This window comes from Dasypus novemcinctus, chromosome 3 (genome assembly GCF_030445035.2).
Source record: "Dasypus novemcinctus isolate mDasNov1 chromosome 3, mDasNov1.1.hap2, whole genome shotgun sequence".
Classification (NCBI taxonomy): domain Eukaryota; kingdom Metazoa; phylum Chordata; class Mammalia; order Cingulata; family Dasypodidae; genus Dasypus; species Dasypus novemcinctus.
The window spans coordinates 46,639,009-46,662,887 of record NC_080675.1 but is presented as its reverse complement, the minus strand read 5'-3'; the positions used below and the strand labels follow the sequence as shown (position 1 = coordinate 46,662,887).

General features: G+C 36.8%; 1 protein-coding gene and 2 pseudogenes across 1 annotated transcript in view; 1 reads left to right on the top strand and 2 right to left on the bottom strand.

Annotated features, from left to right (window-relative positions):
• Positions 1 to 2,146: 2,146 nt before the first annotated feature.
• The window catches only part of SGPP1 (sphingosine-1-phosphate phosphatase 1), a 79,579-nt gene continuing 57,846 nt past the window's right edge, over positions 2,147 to 23,879 (bottom strand). Inside the window, exons 2-3 of the mRNA XM_004477260.5 lie at positions 14,144 to 14,233; positions 2,147 to 4,579 (exon numbers count right to left, since the gene is read on the bottom strand). Coding sequence (XP_004477317.2) covers positions 4,028 to 4,579; positions 14,144 to 14,233 — 642 coding nt within the window. The 3' untranslated portion in view covers positions 2,147 to 4,027. The remainder of the gene's footprint in view (positions 4,580 to 14,143; positions 14,234 to 23,879) is intronic.
• On the top strand, positions 17,088 to 18,277 carry LOC131277921 (glutamine synthetase pseudogene; annotated as a pseudogene).
• On the bottom strand, positions 19,465 to 23,793 carry LOC111760193 (tetraspanin-3-like; annotated as a pseudogene).

The window sequence follows — 23,879 nt, the reverse complement described above, 5'->3', positions numbered from 1 at the left end:
AGCTCAACTGCTTGAGCCACATCTGCTCCTATGTAACAAAGGAAACAAAAAATGTGTTAAATCAACAAATACTGTAACAAGCACAATAGGTAAGTGTATGAAAACTTAAAATCAGAGGTGGATTTTATGGCATTTAAGGTTGCAAATAAACCCAATTATGTGCTAGACATCATGATATAATCTGTTGTCTGTTTTTAGAAAACAAAAAAACACAAACAACTTTACAAAACAAGCATCAGCTATTCTGTTGTTGCTTTCAGTACTAGGGGATGGCTTTATGGACTTCCACAGAAAATGCACCAAGACTAAAGATGATGAAGGGGAAAGAGGAATAGTCTCTTAGAGGCTTTCTATGGCCATGAAAAAAACTGGCTTTTCATAGTTACAGCAAAGAGGTCTTTCCAACTCACTAAGTTTCATAGTGAACAGTCAGTAATAATAATAAAGTTTCCAAAGTACATTTTATTATATATTGCTGAACTATTTATTATTATTATTTATATTGCTGCTATCAGATATTTAATTCCGTATTTGGAGGAGGAAGGGTTCAGGGGAAGGACTAATTAGGATCTGCAAGGTAGTTGCTCACTTTAATAATATGAGAAAAGATAAAACCCAATTAGTTGAGGTAAAAAAATTGTGTATTTCCTTAAATTTTTTTATTTTTCCTCAAATTCTCCTCTGTGTCTTACAAGGAACACATATATCTTTCCTTGTAAAGATTTGCAATGGTGGTCTTAAAAATGAAGGGAAGAGCTTTTTAAAATGTTCTTTATGATCAGCATGTTAAAACTCATTTTTATTGTGCTATGTATAGATTATGTAACCACGATTAAAATTCAAGTGAAAAAGTGTTTTTCTTTTTAACTATGTACACTTCAAAAGGAACTATAAGAATGAGACCAAGACTTGACAAAATATCCAGCATAGTAACATCTACTGAATTGAATTACTCTTTCACAAACTGTTCCCTCTTCCTTTCTCAAAAAAATCTCCTTAACAAACAACAAAACTCCCTTCAAAAACTCTAACTCAACTGTAAAGATGAATTTTAAAAATTGGTCCTTAGCCAGTAGCCATTGTGAAGAGAGAGCAGTTTATAGAACAAAATGGTTATCCCAAATGAGGGAATGAAGAGAATGATTGCTCCTCATTCGAAAGATCCTCAAGGCAACTAAAAACCATCTGCCTAGCTGCTTAGGAAAGGAGGAAAGACTTGGCAGCCTAAAGGGACCTCACTTCCCTTTTTCCTCCCTATTTCTTCATCCCCAGAAGTAAACAAACCAAAATTGGTTGTGACATTTTAATGAAAAATAAACACTGAGGTAAAAAATAAAAAATAAAATTGGTCCTTAATGATGCCCAGATTAAACATTTCAGTTTTTAAATAAAGAATAAACCTTCTTTGTTAAGAATAAAATTGCATTTGCAACAAAAAAAATCTTTTGCCATATAAAATTGTGAGTGATTATAAATTCAAAATGAAAACATTTTAGCATCTATACATCTTTATCAAATATTCTTTAAATTATTTTTTAATTTTTTAATTCTTTAAATTATATTAATTTCACTGAATTAATTTTTATGCTCTTTGGAGGTCACATTTAATAAGCATTTCATATGAAGAAAACTAAAAAATAGTAATAAAAATAATTATATCAATCTTAGAGTAGCATTGCTTATATTTGGTATTATAATGAGTTTCTGGCAGACTGTTTTTGCAATTCACATATCATAGCACTTTAAAAATAGGAAGTAAAATGTCCCTATGTTTTTAATTTCCTTTAAGACGTTCCAAAGTACCTTTTCCTAGCCTGATCATTAATTCCTGACTTTAATGGAACAGTAGTAAACTAGCCATAGTATATTAGCCACAGATTTTACTGAAATTATTTTTATGCATGCTCTAAAGAAATATTATGAAAAATTCACTAGAAGTACATTAGAAATTACCAAAAATGGAGCAAAAGAATTTCTTCATTGTCTTTTACTGCTAAAAACACTGTATTTTGATTTAGAACAAACTGCTTCAGAGGGAAAAGCATGCTAGAATGAAAATTTTTTAAATCCCTAACAGATAATTCAAGAACAAATGCATAGACAGCAAAAACAAAACAAAATAATGAAACAAAACAAAATAAATAAATCCTTTAATATTGAGTTTGGCTTTATTTTAAAATACATTTAGCATAGAACTGTCATGGGACAGAAAATAGTAACACACAAAGAAATGGAATATTTTCAAATACCTGTTAAGGTCAATGTAAGAACTGATAGGACAACATAGACCCAACTAATGGAAAACTGTCCCTACAATTCAATTTATTAAACACAAATTTTGAAAGAAAAGTTTTTTTTACATTTTCCAACGTACCGGTATTTTCCTACATGCCTTTGTTTCCTTTTAACTAACAGGGAACGGACCCAAATTTAGCTGCTTTACTTAAAATTATTCAGTGTTGGTAAAAATTACCATGTCCCTAAATTCCCAATCAGAATTATAAAAATATGAGCTCAAATAGTTATACCGCTTAAAATAGAAACATCTTAAGTGATACTTCTGAATAATCATACAGATATTGCACTAAAATCAGTGATTCCATAGCTGATATTCATTTATATGAACATTCAATTTTTTCTTTACGAAAAACTTACTACAAATAAACAATATTAATCTTATTACAATTACACTTGAAAATATAAAGGCACAGACAGAATAAAGAATAGTTTAATACTATACCCAAATTTTCCACTGTGAAAATAAAAAGTTGAAAAAAAAAATAGGACCCAAAATACTTATACTTATTTTTAGATTTTATAATTTACCTTAAGTGGCTAATAAATGGGTATTAAAGTTAACACTTCTAAATCCAATTCTTTCTGAATAATTTAGAAAAATGGTTTATTTAAATATGAAGTATGTGCACTTTCCCATCTATAAATTTCATTTCCATCATTGGAAATATCTACCTGCAGTATAAACAATCAAGACAATGTACAAAAACATATATCTTGTTCCTATAACTTAAAATGCACAGAAAATACCTACAAAATGGAAATATTTATCCATGTACTTTTCCAATAAATTAGTGAGAAAGTTTAGCCCATTTCACCTTTCTTTCTAAATAAAAGCTAAAGAGTTAAGGATGATTTACTTCTATCCTGTTAGCTTGATATATGTTTTAAAAATATTTGCCTGATTATATGTAACTTAACATAAAGTTAGAATCTTATTTTTATATCACAGTATAGATGGCATTTCTTAATTCAACAACAGAAAGGCACAATTAGCAAACAATAAAATTCAGTACCTGAATTATTAAACTGATATCCAGAACGGTTGCAAATGAAGTACATTCAACACAGTGTACAGAACTGAAAAAATTAAAGAATCCCAAAACGAATTTTTCTGAAAATTTGGTCCATTAAAAATACCTCCCATGTTCAACATCAGGGATAACATGAAAGGTGATGGCAGTGTAAAAAGAGGCAGTAAATCAATATGTGGTAGCATATGAATCTAGTAATTATGCAATTCAACTGGAAAATGGCTCCCACAGTAAATAAATGAGAGTTTAATGTATCAGTTAACATACCTGTATTAAGTCCAAATACACAGGCAGAACTGTTTGCATATTATTATTGATTTTATAGTAATCCCCATACTTTAAAAAACTGGTATATTATTTCATATATAACATATATTAGATATATAATTGCATATTATGTACCTTAATATATATTATATTTAACTTGAATCTGTAACAGCACTAAAACTCTCCAAACATTACATGAACATTCTAAATGGAAACTTAATCATTTTCTCAGTGTTGGAACAGCTCACCTCACCTAAAACAGTAACTGGATGTGCAATGATAAAATGCACTGACTCTTACAAATTTACTTAAATAATTATTTAAGTTAAAAATTCCCACAAAAGCCTAACTTTGATCTGACTGTTACCTAAAATATATTTTCAGATATCAGTCACCGAAACCCTCCTTTCATCATAAACAACATTTCTCCATCAAAAGAGACCAATAAAGAAAAATAAGTGAGGAACCAAAAACGTGATGGAGAAGCCAACCATGCCATAGGTAATATACCGATAAGGAAGTTCAACCTCTGTGTACTGTCTTGCTTTTCGAACATCATCACATGGTATGTTAAAGATTTTACAGGCTAAGGGAATGGTGATCTTTTTCACGATATTTCTGACTATTAGTACAAATAGCATTCCTAAGAAGATCCGCAATATGGCTTTTCCAAACAGAGTCACAGTAATGGGTGGCCTAGTTAAAGGTAACATATCTAGAGAAGGCTCTAATATTAGACCCATGTTATAAGTAACATGAGATCCAAATGCAATTCCAGCACCACTTCCTAGAATCTCAGTTGTGTCTCCTCGGGATGTACTCCAGGTATCAAGGGTGAAAGAAAAGATCCCCAAAGCTAAATGAAGCCCAATGATGACAAATGGAGCATATTTGTAAGTTTGGTTGAAGTTGTCAATCAGGTCCACAAATGGATAGAAGACAGTCAAGATTAAAATGGCATATAGGAATCCAACAATAATATCCTGAGAAAAGAGAAAAGTATAGTTGTTTAGTTTAATATTGTTTTGTACATTTTATAATAATACTAATACTAATAATATCTATTTCACATTTCAAATGTTGAATAGATTTAAATTTTAATAAAGTTGTTAGATTCTCAAAGGAAACTTTACTGACTATATAGTAGACACTAAAAACTTTTAATTATAAAAATACTTGTTTTCAACGTTTTACACTTCTATAAATTAACTACACATACATTTATATTCAAATCCTTAACAATAAACTATGTTTAAGATGTGTAGTTTTGACTCTGAGAAAAATAGTATACTTATTTTTGAAAGAAATGATCTTCATTTCCATGCATTTAAATATATAATTATTTCCATGACCAAAGAGGATACAAAGCTTGAATACACTGGGACAGTTTTCTTTTCTTATTCATTCATCCATCCATTCAATCATTTAACAAATCCTTATTAAGTATCTATATGTGCCTGGTATTATTTTAGGGACCAAGGGGACACTGCTAAACAAGAATGCCAAGATCCCTGCTCTCACTGAGCTTACAGTTTAGCAGGGATAACTGACAATAACCATGTAAGAACGTGGGTAAATATAATTTTAGATTGCTGTGTTATGAAGAAACAAAAACAGAACAATGGAATTGATGATGAGCAGGCTTAATGACATCAGGGAAACCTGTCTGAAGAGGTAACACTTGAGCAGAGGCCTAATTCCAAAAAGAATCCAGACCGTTATCTTCAAGTCTAGATGAAAAGTGTTCCAGGTAGATGGAATACCAAATCCTAAGTCCTTGAGGCAGAAAAGAACCTGGTGTGTACAATGAACAGAGATAAGTCTAGTGTGACTGAAATAGTGAGCAAAGGAGAGAGTGATGTGATAGGTCAAAGAGATGGGCAGAGGTCAAATCAGGTAGGGCCTTGTAGATTAGGTGAGGAGTTTAGATTTTAATTCAAAAGTGATAGGAAGCCATTGAAAGATTTTAAAGTCGGAATATGAACATGATCTGACAGACATTTGAAAAAGGGCCCACTATCTGCTTTGTAGAAAATGGATTATATGGGAAGACACAAGACCACTGAAGATACTAGTAGGGGGTTATCACAGTGGTGTACTCTAGATATGGTCCATATCTAGATGGAGAGAAATGCATAGATGTATTTAGTAAAATATTTTAAAATTAGAGCTGACAACTTTAACTTGGTGATGGGCTGAATATGGGAAGGGAAAACGAGAGAGAAAAAAAATTTAAACAAGAGCAAATTACTAAGATGATAGTCAAAGAGGAGGGAAGATGTTTTAACAATATAATCAGATATTATTAAAAGAATTTTCCCTTCTGAATCATTCTCAACAGCATACTTCCACCTTAAAGCAAAACAAAACCCTGAAATCTACTATCACAGAAAAATTTATCAAAAGAGTTGCTTATATTCACTGCCTCCACTTCCTCACTTCCTTTTTTTCTAAACTCATCACTGTGCTGAAACTACTCTTTAATGGAAACTGGTGATTTTCATACTGCCACAAACAATGGTCACTTCTTAACTGCATTCAATACAGTTAACCAGTTCTTTAATTTTCTTCTATCTTGACATTTTTATTATGTAATGCTTGATACATAGAAAAATATACGTAAACATATCCAAAATTATAAAAATCCATGCAATGATCACCCAACAAAAGAAAATAATATTACCAATACTGCTGAATCTACTAGTGTGCTGTCTCTTAATTCTATCACTCTGCATCCTTTCCAGAGACAATTATTATCCTGAATTTTGGCTTAATACTTGTTTTTTTAAGAATTATTTTATCACCTATCTCCAAACAAAATATTTAGTTTTGTTTCTGAGCTTTATACAAATGCTACTATATGGTACGCAGCCTCCTTTGCTTTGCTTTTAACACTTGACATTAAGATTTTAAGATTCATTAATGTAATTATATGTAGGTCAGGTGTTTATCCATTTTCTCATTCATGGTCATTTAGATTGTTTCAGATTTTGGTTTAGTTAATTGGTTATGGCTGAGCATGAAAGTTTCTCCACTGGCAGATATTCTTAAGGCAATCAAGAATATGATAAATAATGCAATGCTTTTAATGTTCTTTCTTGTAATATTCCCTGGAATAGGTCTAGCAAGAGTTTTACCAGGGAATCTGTCTAGGAATGGACTGGCTGAGTCAGAGGATATGTGCATGTTCAATTTTACAAGGCAATAAAAACTAATTTCCCAAGTGTTTAGAGAATTTACATTCTCTCAGCTGATGACTATGAAATGATATTTCACTGATGTTTTAATTTGCATTTTCCTATTTATTAAATTAAGCATCTTTGCATAAGTTTATGTGCTTTTCCTTTTCTAGGTAATGCATATCTGAGTCTTTTGGGAAATTGTTCTTTTGGGTTTTCTTTTTCTTACCAATTTATAGGATTTCTGTTTATGTTCTGTGTACAAATAGTTCACCAATAAAAGCTTTTATCAATAATATGTGTTGCAAATATCTTTTTGGAGTTTGTGGCTTGCCTTTTCATTTTTTATAATGGGCTTTTCTGATTAACAGAAATTCTGAATTTTAATATAGTCATATTTATCAGTATTTCTTGTTTAAGAAAATCTTCCCTACTCCAATATCATAAAGGTATAGTAGTCAAAAAGCTTTCAAGTTTTGCCTTTTACATTTAAGACTTCAATATACCTGGAATTGATTTTTGGATCTAGTGTGAAGTAGTTAAGTTCAGTTTCATTTTTTAAAATATGGATAACCAAATTGGTTCAACCCTGTATTGATCAGCAATATGGCCTCTGTTATATATTAAGTCTCCATATATTCATGGGTATATTTCTAGGCTCTTTGTTCTACTTCATTTGTTAATTTGTTTAACCCTGCTCCCTCAGTCTAATTAGTGTTGCTTTATAATAAGTTTTTTTTTATTATTTTTTTAAAGATTAATTCCCCCCCCCCCCCCCTTCTTTTCCTGCCCTGCTGTTTTTGCTGTCTGTGTTATCTTCTCATTTTCTCTCCTCTAGGATTCACCGAGATTCGAACCTGGAGACCCCTGATGTGGAAAGAGGTTCCCTGTCAATTGCGCCACCTCATTTCCTGGTTTCTGCTACGCTTCACCTTGACCCTCCCCTTGTCTCTCTTTTGATGAGACATCATATTGCTGTGACTCACTTGCACGGGCACTGGCTAGCCATGCGGGCACTGGCTAGCCATGCGGGCACTCGCACCGGCACTGGCTCACCATGCAGGAATGATTTCTCTTCTTCTTTTTTCACCAAGAGGCCCCAGGGATCAAATCTGGGTCCTCCCATATGGTAGGAGAAAGTTCTATCACCTAAGCCACATCTGCTTCCCTATAATGTCTTTACATACTAAACTCTTAGCAAGTCCCTCACCTTATTTTTCACAAGTTTATTGCCTCTTCTTAGGCAATTGCTCTTCTAAGTGAATTTTAGGATTGGCTTCCTAGGTTCCTCAAAACACTTTGTTTGGATTTTGATTGGGATTATACTTCATTTATAGGTAAATTTAAGCAGAAATAAAATCATTACTATCATGAGTCTTCCTATCAATGAAAATATAGATATCCATTTGTTCAAGACTCTTCACTATCTTTTTTTTTCTTTAGGTACTGGGGACTTGGGATTGAAACTGAGACCCTGTATGTGGGAAGCCAGTGCTCAACCACTGAGCCACATCACCTTCCCTGAGTAGGTTTTTTCATGTTTTTTTTTTGTTTTTTTAGGATTCCTCCCCTGCCCCCGTCCCACCCTGCTGTTTTGCTGTCTGTGTCCATTTGCTGCATGACCCCTGCTGTTTTGCTGTGTTTATTCACTGTGTGATCTTTTGTGTCTGTTTCTTTTTGTCTTCTCTTCTCATTTCTTCCTCTAGGCTTCACCAGGATTTGATCCTGGGGACCTCTGTTATGGGAGAGAGGTTCCCTCTCTCTTGTGCGACCTCGGTTCCTGGTTTCTGTTGCATCTTGCCTTGACTCTACCCTGCATCTCTCTTTTTTTATATCATCATCTTGCTGCGTTGCTTGCCACATGGGCCTGGCTCATCACACAGGCCTGGCTCACTGTACAGGCACACCTTTATCAAGAGGCCATGGGGATGGAACCTGGGTCCTCCCATATGGTAGATGGAAGCCCAATCATTTGAGCCACATCCACTTCCCTTTTTTATGTGTTTTCCTTATTATTTGTTTCTGTTTTTCCAAGAGGCACCAGGAATCTAACCTGGCCTTCCCTGGGTTGGTTGGTTGGTTTGTTATTGTTTTTTTTTGTGTTTTCAGGAGGCACCAAAACTGAACCCAGGACTTCCCATGTGGGATGTAGGAGCTCAACTTCTTGAGCCACAACTGCTCCCTCTTCAATATCTTTGAAAACATTTTTTTAATTTCTTGATACAAGTCTTTTACAATTCTAGGTACTTTGTGTTATTTTTGTAAATAATATATTTTATTAATGTTTTCTAACTTTTATTGCTGCTTATAGATCTACAATTGATTTTAATATTTGATGTTATAGTTGGCCACCCTGCTAATTCACTTATTAATTCCAGTAATATATGTGTAAAGTTTTTATATTTTGAATGTAAACAATTATCTCACCTGTGAAAACCAGTTTTGTTTTCTCCTTTCCAATCCTTAAAACTTTTTTTCCCTCTAGTCTTACTGCATTGGCTAATTCTGCCCTATATAACACTGAATAGAAACAATAGTGAGCACCAGTGTCTTGTTCCTGGTTTTTGTTTTGTTTTGTTTTTTGTTTTTGAGGTACTGGGTCCGGGGACTGAACCCGGGACCTCGTACATGGGAAGCCAGCACTCAACCACTGAGCCACACTGACTCCCCTGAGTTGGTTTTTTGTTTGTTTGCTTATTGTTTGTTTTTGGTTTTTAATAGGCAACAGGAATGGAACCCAGGAACCTCCCATGTGGGAATAGGTGCTCAACTGCTTGAACCACATCCCCTCCCTGTTTCTGGTTTAAAAAAAAATACTTCCAATGTTTTATTGCTAAGGGAATATATGTTGTAATTTTTGGTAGATAGTCTATCAGATTATGGAAGTTTCCTTCTATTCCTATTTTACTATGACTTTTAAAAATCACAAGTGGATACTGAAAATTATTGAATAACTTTTCTTTTTGATGCATTCTTTGAGATTCTTTTTAAATGCGTGAATATAGTAGATTAAACTAATGTATTTTCTAATGTTAAACCATCCTTGGATTCTTGGGAAAATCCAACTTACAAATAATGTATTAAATATTTTTTATACATTTCTGGGTTCCATCTGATAATGTTTGATTAGAACTTTTACATCTAATCTGTAAGTTAGATGTCTGTAAGTTAGTACATATGGTTTTCTATACTCCTACTATTTTTAGTATCTTGATAATGTTAGTTTCATAAAGTGAATTGAGAAGCATTTCCTCCTTTTTTTTCCTTTTTGTTCTCTAAAACATTTGCTTAAGGTTGGAATTATCTGTTCCTTGAATGATCAGAAGAACTTGTACATAAAACTGTCTAGGAATCTGATATTTTCTTTATGAGCAAATTTTTCTAACTTTATTTTGTTGAGTTAAAATTTACACAGTGAAATGTGCAGATCTCCAATGTAATATATGATGTGTTTTAATAAATGTATACTTGTGTAATCATCACTCCAATCAAGATATAGAAACCATTGATCTAAATGTAATTTGACTCCAAATCAGAATACTATGGGAATATAAGAATAGTGGCAAAAGAAAGACAATTATTAAATAGACTAAGAATTGAACATTCAACTAAAAAGATGTTGAAGAGATGGATTATGTATATTCACCACTACTCCAGTGCCCAGCATACTGGAAGCACTCAAATATCTGTTGAATGGATGAATAAACCAAAGAATGCATCCTTTACAGGAATTGGTGTCAACTATTTTACCACAGTAAATTACTTGAAAGTGAATATGCTTTATTCTGTTTTCAACAATTTACTGTATTTTGAATCTCTTAAGAAAAACATGTTTAAAAATTTTTTTCTATAGAACATGTTTTTCACTGATAGTTTTCTATTCTTCTAAAAATGAAAATTTTGTGTTCTCTTTATATGATTTTTTTAATAGTAGGTCTAGGAAGGATGTTATATAATTAGTAAACACAATTTTTATGAAAGTAACAACTAAGGCACTAAATACCATTTAGGCATTTAAACTTCTTATCCAGGACACGCAAAGTATTTCATATCTGGCTTCTACCTATCCTTACAGTTCATGTACTGCCAGATTCCATAACGAATTTACAGACTCTATTTACTCTCATCTTGGAATTATCTTTCCTAACTATATTTTAGACAAACTTTCATATATCTTTTGAGTTTCTGCTCAAGCATTTACTTCCTCCATAAACTTTCCCTTCATCCCATAAATAGGAACTTCCTCCTCTTGCTTCCACAGCATCCTCCACATACATGCTACAACCATTACCACACTGCTTTCAATTTCTTTGCTTGTCTATTTCTCCCAGGAAATCAAAAGTTCATGAGCCCTGCTGCAGATTAAAATCACATGAAACACTTTACAGGAATATTGATGTCTGGGTGAACCCCCAGAGATTCTTATGTAATTTAATTGAAGTAGGAATGGGGCATTATCTTTTTAAAAAGCTCCCTGGTGATTCTATGCTACAGCCAGGGTTGGTAGATACTGTTGTACATATTTACATAATATGTTACATATTTAGACTCATCACTATACTATATAATCTTCCCTGACAAAGAATCTTTAGGAAAAATAAGTGATATCTAATTTCTTGCACTTGGGCTAAAGTCATTTTTAGGGTCTAGTAATAATAATAATAAAATATTATCATTATACTAGTAATAAATATATTGTACTAAAAACACTCATAATCATCCTGAGATGACTTGATTGAGACAGTAAGTATTAAAAGCATCCTTCCCCCATCAAAAGTGTCCAAATTTGATGAAAATTATATGATTTCATCACTAATTATACATCCTTAATGCTATTAATGATTATCTCCAGTTTTTAAATAGGAAAACATAGTTATTTAACCTCATTTTAGATTGAAGATGCCCAATATACTTGTTGAAAAAAAAAGAGTCTTCTAAGCATTAGAAGTTGAACATTGGGAGTGAGAAGAAACTAAATTTTGCACTTTTTTAAAAACGTGAACTTTAACATGGTCTCCCATGAAAATTCATATATATAGACTAGACGTTACCTAAGAATTCAGATTAATTGAATTTTTAAAAATTCTTTTTTATTAGGAAAGTTGTAGGTTACAGAAGAATCATGCATAAAATACAGAGTTCCCAAATACCACCCTATTTTAACATGCTGCATTTTAGTATGGTACATTTGTTGCAATTGATGAAAGAACATTTTTATAAATGTACTATTATTCACAGTCCATGGTTTACTCCAGGGTTCATTGTGTTCTACAGTCCTATGGGTATATTTTTTTAAAAATTTTATTCTAGTAACATATATACACCTAAAATTTCCCCTTTTAACTACATTCACAATGTTGTGCTACCATTACAAACATCCATTACCAAAACTGTTCCATTGTACAAAATAGAAACTGTACAATTTATACCTTAACTCCCAATTCCTTACCCCTACCTCCAGACCCTGGTAACCTATATTCTAATTTCTGATTCTATGAATTTGCTTAATTATTTCTTATCAGTGAGATCATACACTATTTGTCCTTTTGTGTCTGGTTTATTTCAACTCAACATATGTCTTCAAGGTTCATCCATGTTGTAGCATGTACCAGAACTTGATTTCTTTTTATGGCTGAATAATAGCCCCTTGCATGTATATATCACATTTTGTTTATCTATTCATCAGTTTCTGGACACTTGGGTTGCTTCCATATTTTGGTAGTTGTAAATAATGCCATTATGAACATGGTGTTCAAATATCTGTTCAAGTCTCTGCTTTCAATTCTTTTGGGGTATATACCTGGTTAATTGAATTTTATTGCAACTACTCAAAGATTCTACAAGTGGCCCAAACTCCAACCATGCTTTTGGATTTGGAGATCTCAAATTATATGACTGCCAAACCTCTTGTCTTCGTATTTCAGACCCCAAATTGTGATACTGATTTAACTTTATAAGACCATTTTTTACTATCCCTACTATCTCACCCTTTTCTCTATATCCCTTGCAATTAAAGGCATAGGTTGTGGGAAATAATATAGCATTTAGGCTAAACTTCATTTTTGCTTTAAGATTTAATGACCTATTTAATAAATTTATGTATAATTTAATTTTATGCTAACAGGGAAACGTTATAAGTCTTATAATTCTCACAAAGAATGTGTACCACATTAGATGTTTCTGGTAAATGACAAATGATGAATTATTTATATAAAACAAGAGTTATATATTTACTCTAACGTTAAATGAAAGGAAAGGCTAATAGCTCTGGATAGCTATTTTTTTTAATTATATTTCTTTCATAATATAGATGTAAGTATATTTTCATTCCTATAAAATCTTTATTGTATCTTGAATAAATGAAAACTCAATTAAATGTTAGGATTTTTTTTACATTTCATCACTTTAAGATTTCTAAGAATTTTTTAAAATGATAAATTCTCTGATATCAATTATACTTTCAAAAGTACTTCAGTTTGACATAAAACATCTAGTATTTTTTCGTGAGTGAGTCTTGAAGGATAAATGGGATGATTAGCTGGGCAAAGAAAGGGAAAAGACATTCAGAAGAGGTTATAGCATTCCTAAAGGGGGTAGGGCACACCCTTTACATTTAAGGAAGCATAAGTTAAGTCCATGTAGGATCATATTTGTGTTTTGAGAAGTCCACTACTACAGGAGAGTGATTACTGGATGGAGGAGTGTCAAACTGGAAGTAGGACTACTGATTAGGAAGCTGCAGTAATTTGGTCAAGAGATGATACAGGCCAGAATTAAGTGGATGCCAATAGGGATACAGAAAAAGGGAAGTGAACAGGTGTGGCTGTCCACAGTGCAGGGTCCCTATGCTGTCTCTTCTGAAACTGAATTGTATGCTCAAAATAAACTATCTGATATAAGCTCTAAAATACTGTTAAGAAAGACAAGAAAACTATAATTTAATATGGGAATATGAATGGTACCAGGCAGTTTAATTTGACTTAGTTTTTAGTCACTGGGCCTTCTCTACCTCTTAGAGTTCTCCTGGATTTCTGAACCCACATTGTTGGTTTTGAATCAGCAGTAGGAAAGGCATAGAAGGGACTGCAAAAGAAAATAAAACAGACTGGAGGAAGGAAGAAATGTTACTCCAGGTACAATACTTAGCCATTGTGATTGCTGGCAAACGTTTCTATGAAATAAATGATTACTACATTAAAACTTAGCAAAGCATCATGTTGATACTTTTGCAAAATAAAGTGAGACTATTTATAATAACTGTATTTTCTCATTTAGGTTTCATTTAAGTTTACAAATGGTTAAAAATTATAAAATTGACCTGTCAATGTCAGAAAAAATAAGGCACTGTGAATACGACGTTTTCCTTACCAGAATGGAGTGCATTCCCATGTAAATTCTACTTAGGCATACTAGAGAACACCAGCAGGGAATAAGAATCAGTCCATATATGAGAGGATACTAAAGGGGGAAAAAATTAAAATTAGTTAAGAAAGTTAAATATAATCAAGCAAATACAAAACAAATCACTATATTATTAAGCTCCATGAGAACAAGAACCATATATTTTTACTCCCCATTATATTTCTGGCACCTAAGACAGAGCACAGCATATAAAAGGCATTCAAGACATATTTTTTGGACAAATGAATGAATGAATAAAATCTTGCTTTTCTACCCTCTTCAATGTGGGAACTGTCTCATTTTTGCTTCTACAATAAAGATTCAATTGCCAGTAAGCTACTACAGAAAAAGATAGGGAGGAGATGTCCTTTTGATATGGCTCCAAACTGAAAAATCCTCCAGAATCAGATGTATATAAGCGCCCTCACTTCCCTGGGTAGGAGGACTGGGTATCATCTCCCTCCCTCACTTCCATAAGTGATGGCTATCTGCAATTTCTGTTGACATTTCCTTACCTTGTATTCAATAATCAACACCTTATAGTTTGGCTTTTACTTTTGCCTCCATCAAAATTTCAATAGCAACCTTACTGAATACAATTTTCATGAAATACCTGGAGCAGAAAGCCATAAAAGGGAAAATGAAAAACAGAAAGTATAGATACCTCTTAGTTTATACTAGTTTAAGAGTTGACTTTGAATCTTCTGACATGAGGGAAGGAGGAAAAAATGAATGGGTATATAGGTAAGCTTGTAAAGGAAGAATGGGAAGGTACCTTTGAGAAAGTTTATGCCTGATGACTTCAAATTTCTCAATGAAGTTGGAGGCAAGGTAGGAGCGGGCTTGAAAGAAGGGAGTTAAAGTTGTGAGAAGAGTGGTAAAGATTTAGTACATGGTTGTCTTGATTGGGCTTCTCTGCCATGTTTAACATGGACCACCACTTTCTCCTGATACTCTACTCAAAATTCCTGTGGCATCACACTCTCCTGGTTCTCCCCATCCCCATTTTTAATATTTTTTAAAAGTTTGTAACATTTTCAAACTTACAGAACAGTTACAAAAATAATACAAATCTCATAAGAGAACTCCAACATACGTCTATCCTCCAGATACCCAGATCCATCAAATTCTAACACTTTGCCACATCCATCATATCATACCATCTATCCATCTATGTGTCTATAAATCAACTTTCTGAACACTTGAATATATGTTGTATACATCATGCTCCTTGAACACCTAACACTACCACGTACATTTTACTTTTATAACCAACTTAAGTGCAGTTATCAAGTTCAAGAAATTTAACATTGTTATAAGGCATACAGTCTATATTCCAATTTTTTATATGCCCTAGTAAAATCTTTTTGAGCCTTTTCTCCTCTGTTATTAGATTCCCTTCCAGGATCATAACTTATATCTAATTATCATCTCTTTTGTGTACTGTTTTATTTTTTTTTAATTGTAGTAACATATACACATAAACTCCCATCTCAGACACTCTCAAGCACACAATTCAATGAGATTAATCACATTCACAATGTTGGGGTACCCTCGCCACCTTCCATTACTAAAACTTTCCCAATTCCTGAAACAGAAACCCTATACCAATTATGCATCAACTCCCATTCTCCCTATTCCTGGCCCCTGGCAATCCTGGTTCCCCTTTGATCATCTTTGTTTTCTCTTCTTCATTGTTTCTCACACAAGAACATGTCTTACCAAAAAAGAGTGGAAAGGAAAAAGAAAGTGAAATTTCAAACAACCAAGTAGAAGTTATGGAGAGATAAGCAGTGTTTTTAAGATATCATATATAAAGACTATCAGGGAAGCAGATTTGGCTCAACAGATAGAGCATCCACCTACCACATGGAAGGTCCAGGGTTCAGACCCAGGGCCTCCTGACCCATGTGGTGAGCTGGCCCACATGCAGTGCTGATGCACGCAAGGAGTGCCATGCCACATAGGGGTGCTCCCTGTGTAGGGGAGCCCCATGCGCAAGGAGTACACCCTGTAGGGAGAGCTGCCCAGAGCAAAAAAAGTGCAGCCTGCCCAGGAGTGATGCCACACACACGGAGAACTGACACAGCAAGATGACGCAACAAAAAAAGACACAGATCCCCGGTGCCACTGAAAAGAATATAAGCAGACACAGAAGAACACACAGTGAATGGACACAGAGAGCAGACAACTGGGGGGGTGGAAGGGGGTAGGCAGGGAAGGGGAGAGAAACAGAAATAAAATAAAATAAAGACTATTGATAAATCTATGATAAATCAGGTTCCAATATTAGACATCAGCTAATATCTGTTCATTAAAGCTTCAAGAAAAATTTCAGGGAACCGGTTGTGACTCAACTGATAGAGCATCCACCTACCATATGGAGGGTCAGGGTTCTATACCCAGGGCCTCCTGACCCATGTGTGAGCTGGCCCACGCGTAGTGCTACTGCATGCAAAGAGGGCCATGCCACGCAGGGGTTTCCCCCGCGTAGGGGAGCCCCACATGCAAGGAGTGCACCCTGCAAGGAGTGCTGCCCCACACAAAAAAAGCACAGCCCACCTAGAAGTGGTGCCACACACATGGAGAGCTGATGCAGCAAGATGACGCAACAAAAAAGCGACACAGTTTCCCGGTCCTGCATGACAAGAACACAAGTGGACACAAAAGAACACATAGCGAAAGGACACAAAGAACAGACAACAGGGGGGAAGTAGAGAGAAATAAAGTAAATCTTAAAAAAAAAAAAGTAGAGAAAAAATTCATATTAGCCAAAATGCAAAATAACCTTACATGAAGGCATTTACACAATTCTTTACTTTTAAAAACCACAGACTACATGGCCGAGCAGAGAAAAAGAGAAGAGTTGAGCATCTGACCCACAAACCCAGTCTCCTCTCTTCACCTCACTCACATAGTCTGCCCTCCCTATGTCCTGCCTGACGCCTAGAGCACCTTCCACCATGGCCACCTCAGTAAGTTCCCTCTTGAACAAAGGCATCAACCAGGTATACGTGGCTCTGTCTTTGGGTGAGAAAGTCTAAGCCGAGTAAATCTGGATTGATGGCAGGGGTAGGACTCCACTGCAAGACCTGTACCTGCACAGTGAGCCTAAGTATATAGAAGAGCTGTCCAACTGGAATTTTGATGGCTTTAGTACTTTTCAGCCTGAAGGCTCCAATAGTGGCATGTATCTCAACCCTGTCGCCATGTTTCAGGATCCTTTCTGCAAGGACCCCAACAAGCTGACATTTTGTGATGTTTTCAAGTACAACCAAAAGCCTGCAGAGAGCAATTTAAGGCATACCTGTAAACAGATAATGGACATGGTGAGCAACCAGCACCCCTGGTTTGGATTAGAGCAGGAATAAACACTGATGGACACCACTTTAACCGGCCTTCCAATGGCTTCCCCAAGACCCATATTACTGTAGTGTGGGAACAGAAAGGGCCGATGGCAGAGACTCTGTGGAGGCCCACTACTGGGCCTGCTTAAATGTCAGCATCAAGATTGAAGCAATGAATATTTAGGTCATCCCTGCTCAGTGGCAATTCCAGATAAGATATTATGAAGGAATCAACATGGGAGATCATCTGCCCATTTCATCTTGTATCATGTATGTGAGGACTTCGGTGTGATAGCAATTTGATCCTAAGCCCATTCCTGAGAAATGGAATAGCTGCCATACCAACTTCAGCACTAAGGCCATGAGAGAAAAGAATGTCTGAAATACAGAGGAGTCCATCAGGAAACTAAACAAGTGGCACCAGTACCACATCCATACCTATGATCCCAAGGGGGGCTTTGACAACACTGGAGACTAACTGGATTTCACAAAACCATCAACATCAATGATTTTTCAGCCAGTGTGGCCAACCATGATGCCAGAATCCACATTTCCTGGACTGTTGGTCAGGAGAAGGGTTACTTTGAAGACTACTACCCCTCTGTCAATTGTAACCACTTCGTGGTGACAAAAGCCCTCAAACACACGTCTTCTCAATGAGACTGGTAATGAGCCCTTCCAATACAAAAACTGAGTAGACCCCCTACTATTCAAACCCTTCCCTGTTCATCATCCCGCTCCCAATTTTCTTCTCTCCCACATGTCCTATTGGCTGTAACTCAAAGGGTAGAATATCAAGGTCTTTTTTATTTCTCATGTCCAGTTAATAAGCCTTGCTTTTTTGGGGCCAGGGTAGAGGGGTCAAGTTCTTAATTTCTGCACACCCACCCACTCCAGCTCCCTTTTTTCCCTATCATTGAAGCTTATAAACACTGAGGAAATAGTGCCATTAGTGGGAAAGGGGGCAGGGGCACTTAACCACTACTTCCATTTAATCAGGTGTGTATGTTCAGTATGCACAGCTGTCTGGTCAGAGAGCATCTGTTTATGAAGGGAGAGCAGAACGTTTTCTGTGAGGTAGCTGAAGGTAAGTGGGGACCTGACTTACTCTGTAGTTAGTGTAGAACACTACCCCCCGGCCCCCTACCCTTTTGGTGGGATGTTCCATTCTTTGAAAAGATTATAACCATTTTTACTTTTGAATTGGGAATTAGTAGAGGAAGAAATTTAGGGAGATCAGGAGGAAAATGCCCTTGGTCTCTTGGCTGTTAGGCTTCCCTGGCTTGGGACTAAATGCCCTAGCCTGAAGACAAAGCACAGAGGATTAAGTGATAGATATCCCTATCTTTTTAAGAAGAAAAAGTTCTTATTGCTTGGTCTTCCATTTATAAAAACATAACTGAGTAGTATTTTTATATTTAAATGTAAAAACAAAAAATTATATATATATATATATATATATATATATATAGGAAATTGTGGATATGTGTGTTTTCTAAAAGAGAAAACCATTCTAATCACTGGGAGGCAAATATGATCCAAGCAGTGTGGTTAGAAATAAGGATCTGGCAAAGAAAATGCTTGAAAAGTTGGCTAATTTAGTGCTATTATTTCCTCCCTACCACTTAAGAAGGAGTTTGGTTGTGTCCCATCCACTTTTCAGAAAGGAGTGGAAATTGGACTGTTAATAAGTGGAGGCAGGTAACTCGCAGTAGCAGTCACCTGACCCAAGCACACACATGTGCTTGTACAAACGGGTTTAACAATATGAGATGGATGGTCAACGTAAGCATGTTCCTGATAAGGGGATATTGGGATTATGTACTGGTGGAAATAGCATGTCACTAAAACAGGATTTTTTATATATTAAAACATTTTTCAAAAAGGAAAACAATTTTCGATTTTAATCATACATGTAACTTGTTTTTTTTGAGGGGGTGATACAGAATTTATTGAATTAGAGTTTTCTATTTACAACTGAGATCACATCTACATACTATTTTGCTAGTCTACATGGGTACATTATTTCCAAACGAGTTTAAGACTTATGATGAATGGGCTCAATCATACAAAACACACACTCACACTAATTGTTTAAAACAGTACTGCATATATTATATTCCTCCTATAAAGCCACCTTTGATTAAAAACCACTAGTTTCAAAGATCAGTCTGATTTTGAAGATGAACTAAGATGTACATCGTATGATTCTAAAGTCTATTTTAGCCATTTTGTACAACTGCTATCGTATTAGACTATGGTATATATATTTTTAAAGGACAATGATGAGGGAGCATCAACTGCTGTTAAGTTCAACCAGAGAGCTGACTTCCCCCCTCCCCCGAAAATCTTTGGCCAAGAATTCTACATTGTAAAGACTGAAAGGATCTTGTGCTACTTCAGAATTATTCCTGTTAACTGGAGGTAACAAAAGCAGGCCCACATCCTCCTTCAAGTCTACCACACTACACAACTTGCAAATAGTTCTGAAATTAGATAATTTACCACCAAACTTTAAAAACTTAGGGACACAGAGAGTCAGCTAGAACAAGGGAAAAAAAGTTGTGGGTGAGGAGGTAGGAAGGTAGGTAGAAAAGTAGGTACATGAAGAATCAAGTTGCTTTGCCCAACACCAGTGCATATGTGCTTTAACTAAATGAACTCAGGGGGCCAACAGCAGCAGACCTGCTCAATTCACATTCCAAATCAGAAAAACAAGACTAAACAGCTCAGGTTTAAATTTTCTACTACGCATAGGTTCTGCCAATGATGAGGAGCTCATAAGCAGGATTTCTTCTCCTTCTGCACAACACAATGCACGCACACAGCATGCCCAGCAGCTGAATAGCTGCAAATGCTAGTGCTGCCCAGATAACATGCATCATAATTTCCTGTAGCTTCTTCAAAACCAGAGCCTCACACCCTCAGCATAGACGTCAGAAGGGTGGGCCAGACTGCCATTACAGCTGATGGCAGTGTCTCTACAACAGCTAAGAGGGACACTCTGGTTTTTGGTTTCTTTAAATCAGTCTGTATTTTCCCAGTCTGAGTAGTTGTGAATTCCACAACGTGCAGCTGTTTCTGCACATAATCAATAGCCCGACTAGCAGCATCGGGGTTGGTTCCCTTGTAGGTCTTATATAATTTCTTTTTTTTTTTTTTTTTTTTTTTTTTTAAAGATTTATTTATTTATTTAATTTCCCCCCCTTCCCCTGGTTGTCTGTTCTTGGTGTCTATTTGCTGCGTCTTGTTTCTTTGTCCGCTTCTGTTGTCGTCAGTGGCACGGGAAGTGTGGGCGGCGCCATTCCTGGGCAGGCTGCACTTTCTTTTTCACGCTGGGCGGCTTTCCTCACGGGCGCACTCCTTGCGCGTGGGGCTCCCCCACGCGGGGGACACCCTTGCGTGGCACGGCACTCCTTGCGCGCATCAGCACTGCGTATGGCCAGCTCCACACGGGTCAAGGAGGCCCGGGGTTTGAACCGCGGACCTCCCATATGGTAGACGGACGCCCTAACCACTGGGCCAAAGTCCGTTTCCCTTATATAATTTCTGAATGCTGCAATCCACCTCATTTTCCACCTTTGCTCTGCAAACATATCCCAAAACCACAACAACAACAACTTCCGTAACAAAAATCAAGAGGAGGAGGATGGCAACCGTGGCAAGTCCACAGTGGCTTTCCCGGATTGTGGCGCAGCAGCCAACTAGCCCAATAATGGAAAGCAGGTCTCCTACAGCTATGATCACTACAGCAGGGATGAGAGTGTACACATCTTCAAAAGAGTGGTCACAGTCGTCATAAGTGATGAACACGTAGGCTCCTACATAGCATAAAATACCAGCTGCCCTCCAGAAGTTGAGGTTGAGAAAGACGAGCACAGTCTCAGAGGAGGAGGTGATGCTGCACTGGCCCATGGTGCCGGCAGCCGGCGGAGGCCCTGCTCAGGAGCGGAGCCGCACTCACCGAGCGAGCGAGGCAGCAACACCGCTAGGAATTGCACGGCCTGCACGGTGCTCCCACAGCCCTGGCTCAGTCGCGCAGCCCTGCCCGACAGGTGCCTAGGTCTTCCGCGCAACCGCCGCAGTCCATGCTTGTAATGTTTTTAAGTCTTTCTGTTTTATAGAACTGCTTGTGAGCTTCAACTGTTTTCTTCCCCGTCTCTACCCTTTGAGGAGATGGGGAAGGCCTGGAGTCACACAATTGTTATTTTGTATTCTGGTGTCTTTTTCCATGACACCACTGTCCTCTGGTTATTTTTGTGTTGGCTGCAGCAAGTAGGCTGTGGCTTACTCTTGCCGTGACGACTTCTAATTGCCATGTACAGTATGTTCACAGTTAGATGATTCCTTATTGTAAACAAATTGCATAACTTGCAGCTCTCATAAATTAACCTAACATTTATAAGGTCTTTTAACAAACATCAAGTGGATTATAGCAATAAAGAAAAAACAGCCAGGAATCATTTATATTTGTTTTAATTTTCTTTTCACAATAAATGAGACATATAAAAAATATAAAGAACAATATAACGAGCACCCATGTGGGCACTATCCTGATTAAGAAATAAAACATTAACAATACAGTTATGATAGGGATCATGTTTGCTTAGTAACACAGTATACAAAAGGTAACATATGCTTTGGTGATGAAGTTTTGACAACATGTTAGAAGTATCTGGGCCCTACTTTGGAATTTGTGTTCCTGAGTGTGATGGAGTTGGACTCAGATCCTTTCCACACATGCCTCTTCTGTCACTTTCACTGAACCTGTGGTTGGTGCTGCAGTTGGTGTATACTCAGGAAACTCGAATCTCTGGACTGGCCATGTGCCACCTAGGCACTGAGCCTCAGCAGAGTTGCAACTCCTACTCTCTGGTTCGTTGGTCTTACCCAGGTCAGCTAACAGGGAGGTGAAGATGGTCAACTACCACGCCAGGGAACAGAGAGTGCCTACAACTCCAAGCAAGAGAATCGTATCCATCAACCACGTGGGATCTAAGCCCCCTCTCGATATAGAGGTGGAGTGGACATCACCATCCCAGGGTCCACAGGATGGAGGAATAAAAAATGGATTAGAGTGGACTTCTTGTATTCTACTATAGAATTATTGTTGAGTAGTAATGGAAGAAATTGTAGCACTGATGTGGAGAAAGTGGCCACAGTAGTTACTGAGGACAGGGAGAGGGAAGAAGAGATGTGATGTGGGGTATTTTCGGGACTTGGAGTTGTCCTAAATGATACTGCAGGGACAGATGCTGGACATTATATATCCTGCCATAACCCACTGAATGGAGTGGGGGAGAGTGTAAACTACAATGTAAACTATGATCCATGTGGTGCAGCAGTACTCCAAAATGTATTCATAGCTGGGGAGGGTACTGGGCCCCTGGCCGGGGAGACACTGTCGCGTGGACCCTAGGGGAGCAGCGGCAGTCCCCCAGGTGCAACAGCAAGAACCAGGAAGGAAGGAGGGCCCAACAGTGAGCTCCTGATACTTATGGGTATGCTTTTGAGCCTATACACCTGCAATAAGAATAAGGACTAGAGTAGCACTGTGCCTGGGAGTTTCCTCCTGACAGCCTTCATGTTACTCAAATGTGGCCACTCTCACAGCCAAACTCAGCATGTAGATGCAGTGCATTCCCCCCAGCGTGGGACATGACACCCGGGGATGAGCCTCCCTGGCACCGAAGGATCACTACCACATATCAGCTGAAGATGCAACTAGAAAAGGACCTTGAATTAAAGGTTCAACACGGATCAGCAGAATATCGCTGTCTACATATAATAACATGACTTCAAAATGCTGTTTGACCTAATGTAAGGGGGAAATGGAAAGGAGAAATGAGAATATAAGGCTATGAGTCTCTAAAAAAGAGTCTGGAGGTTGTCAGAAGGAATGCCCTTATGTACAACTGAGCAGAGTCTGAGAGACAGATAAAGTAGATACAACCCCAGGTATTGGTCTTTTGAGGGATAAAGAGACCTACGGGTCCTATGCTCATGGCAGATGGGGTTCACTGCCATGGCAGAGGGCACTTCTTTGGAGCTGGTGTTTCTGAGTGTTGGAATTGGACTCAGAGGGGATCTCTCTTCACAAGATTTGCATGCTACTTTAATGGAATTGTAGTTGGTGCTGGGGTTTTAGATATATTTACGGGTTCTGAATCTCTGGACTGATAATATGACACCCAGGCCCAGAACCTCAACAGACTTCAGCTCCTACACTTTGATTTATTGGACTTACCCCACTCAGCTAACATCGAGTTGAAGAAGGTCAACCACCACACCATGGAGCCTAGAGTGTCTACAACTGAAAGCAGGAGGAGTGCATCCAGTATCCATGTGGAATCTAA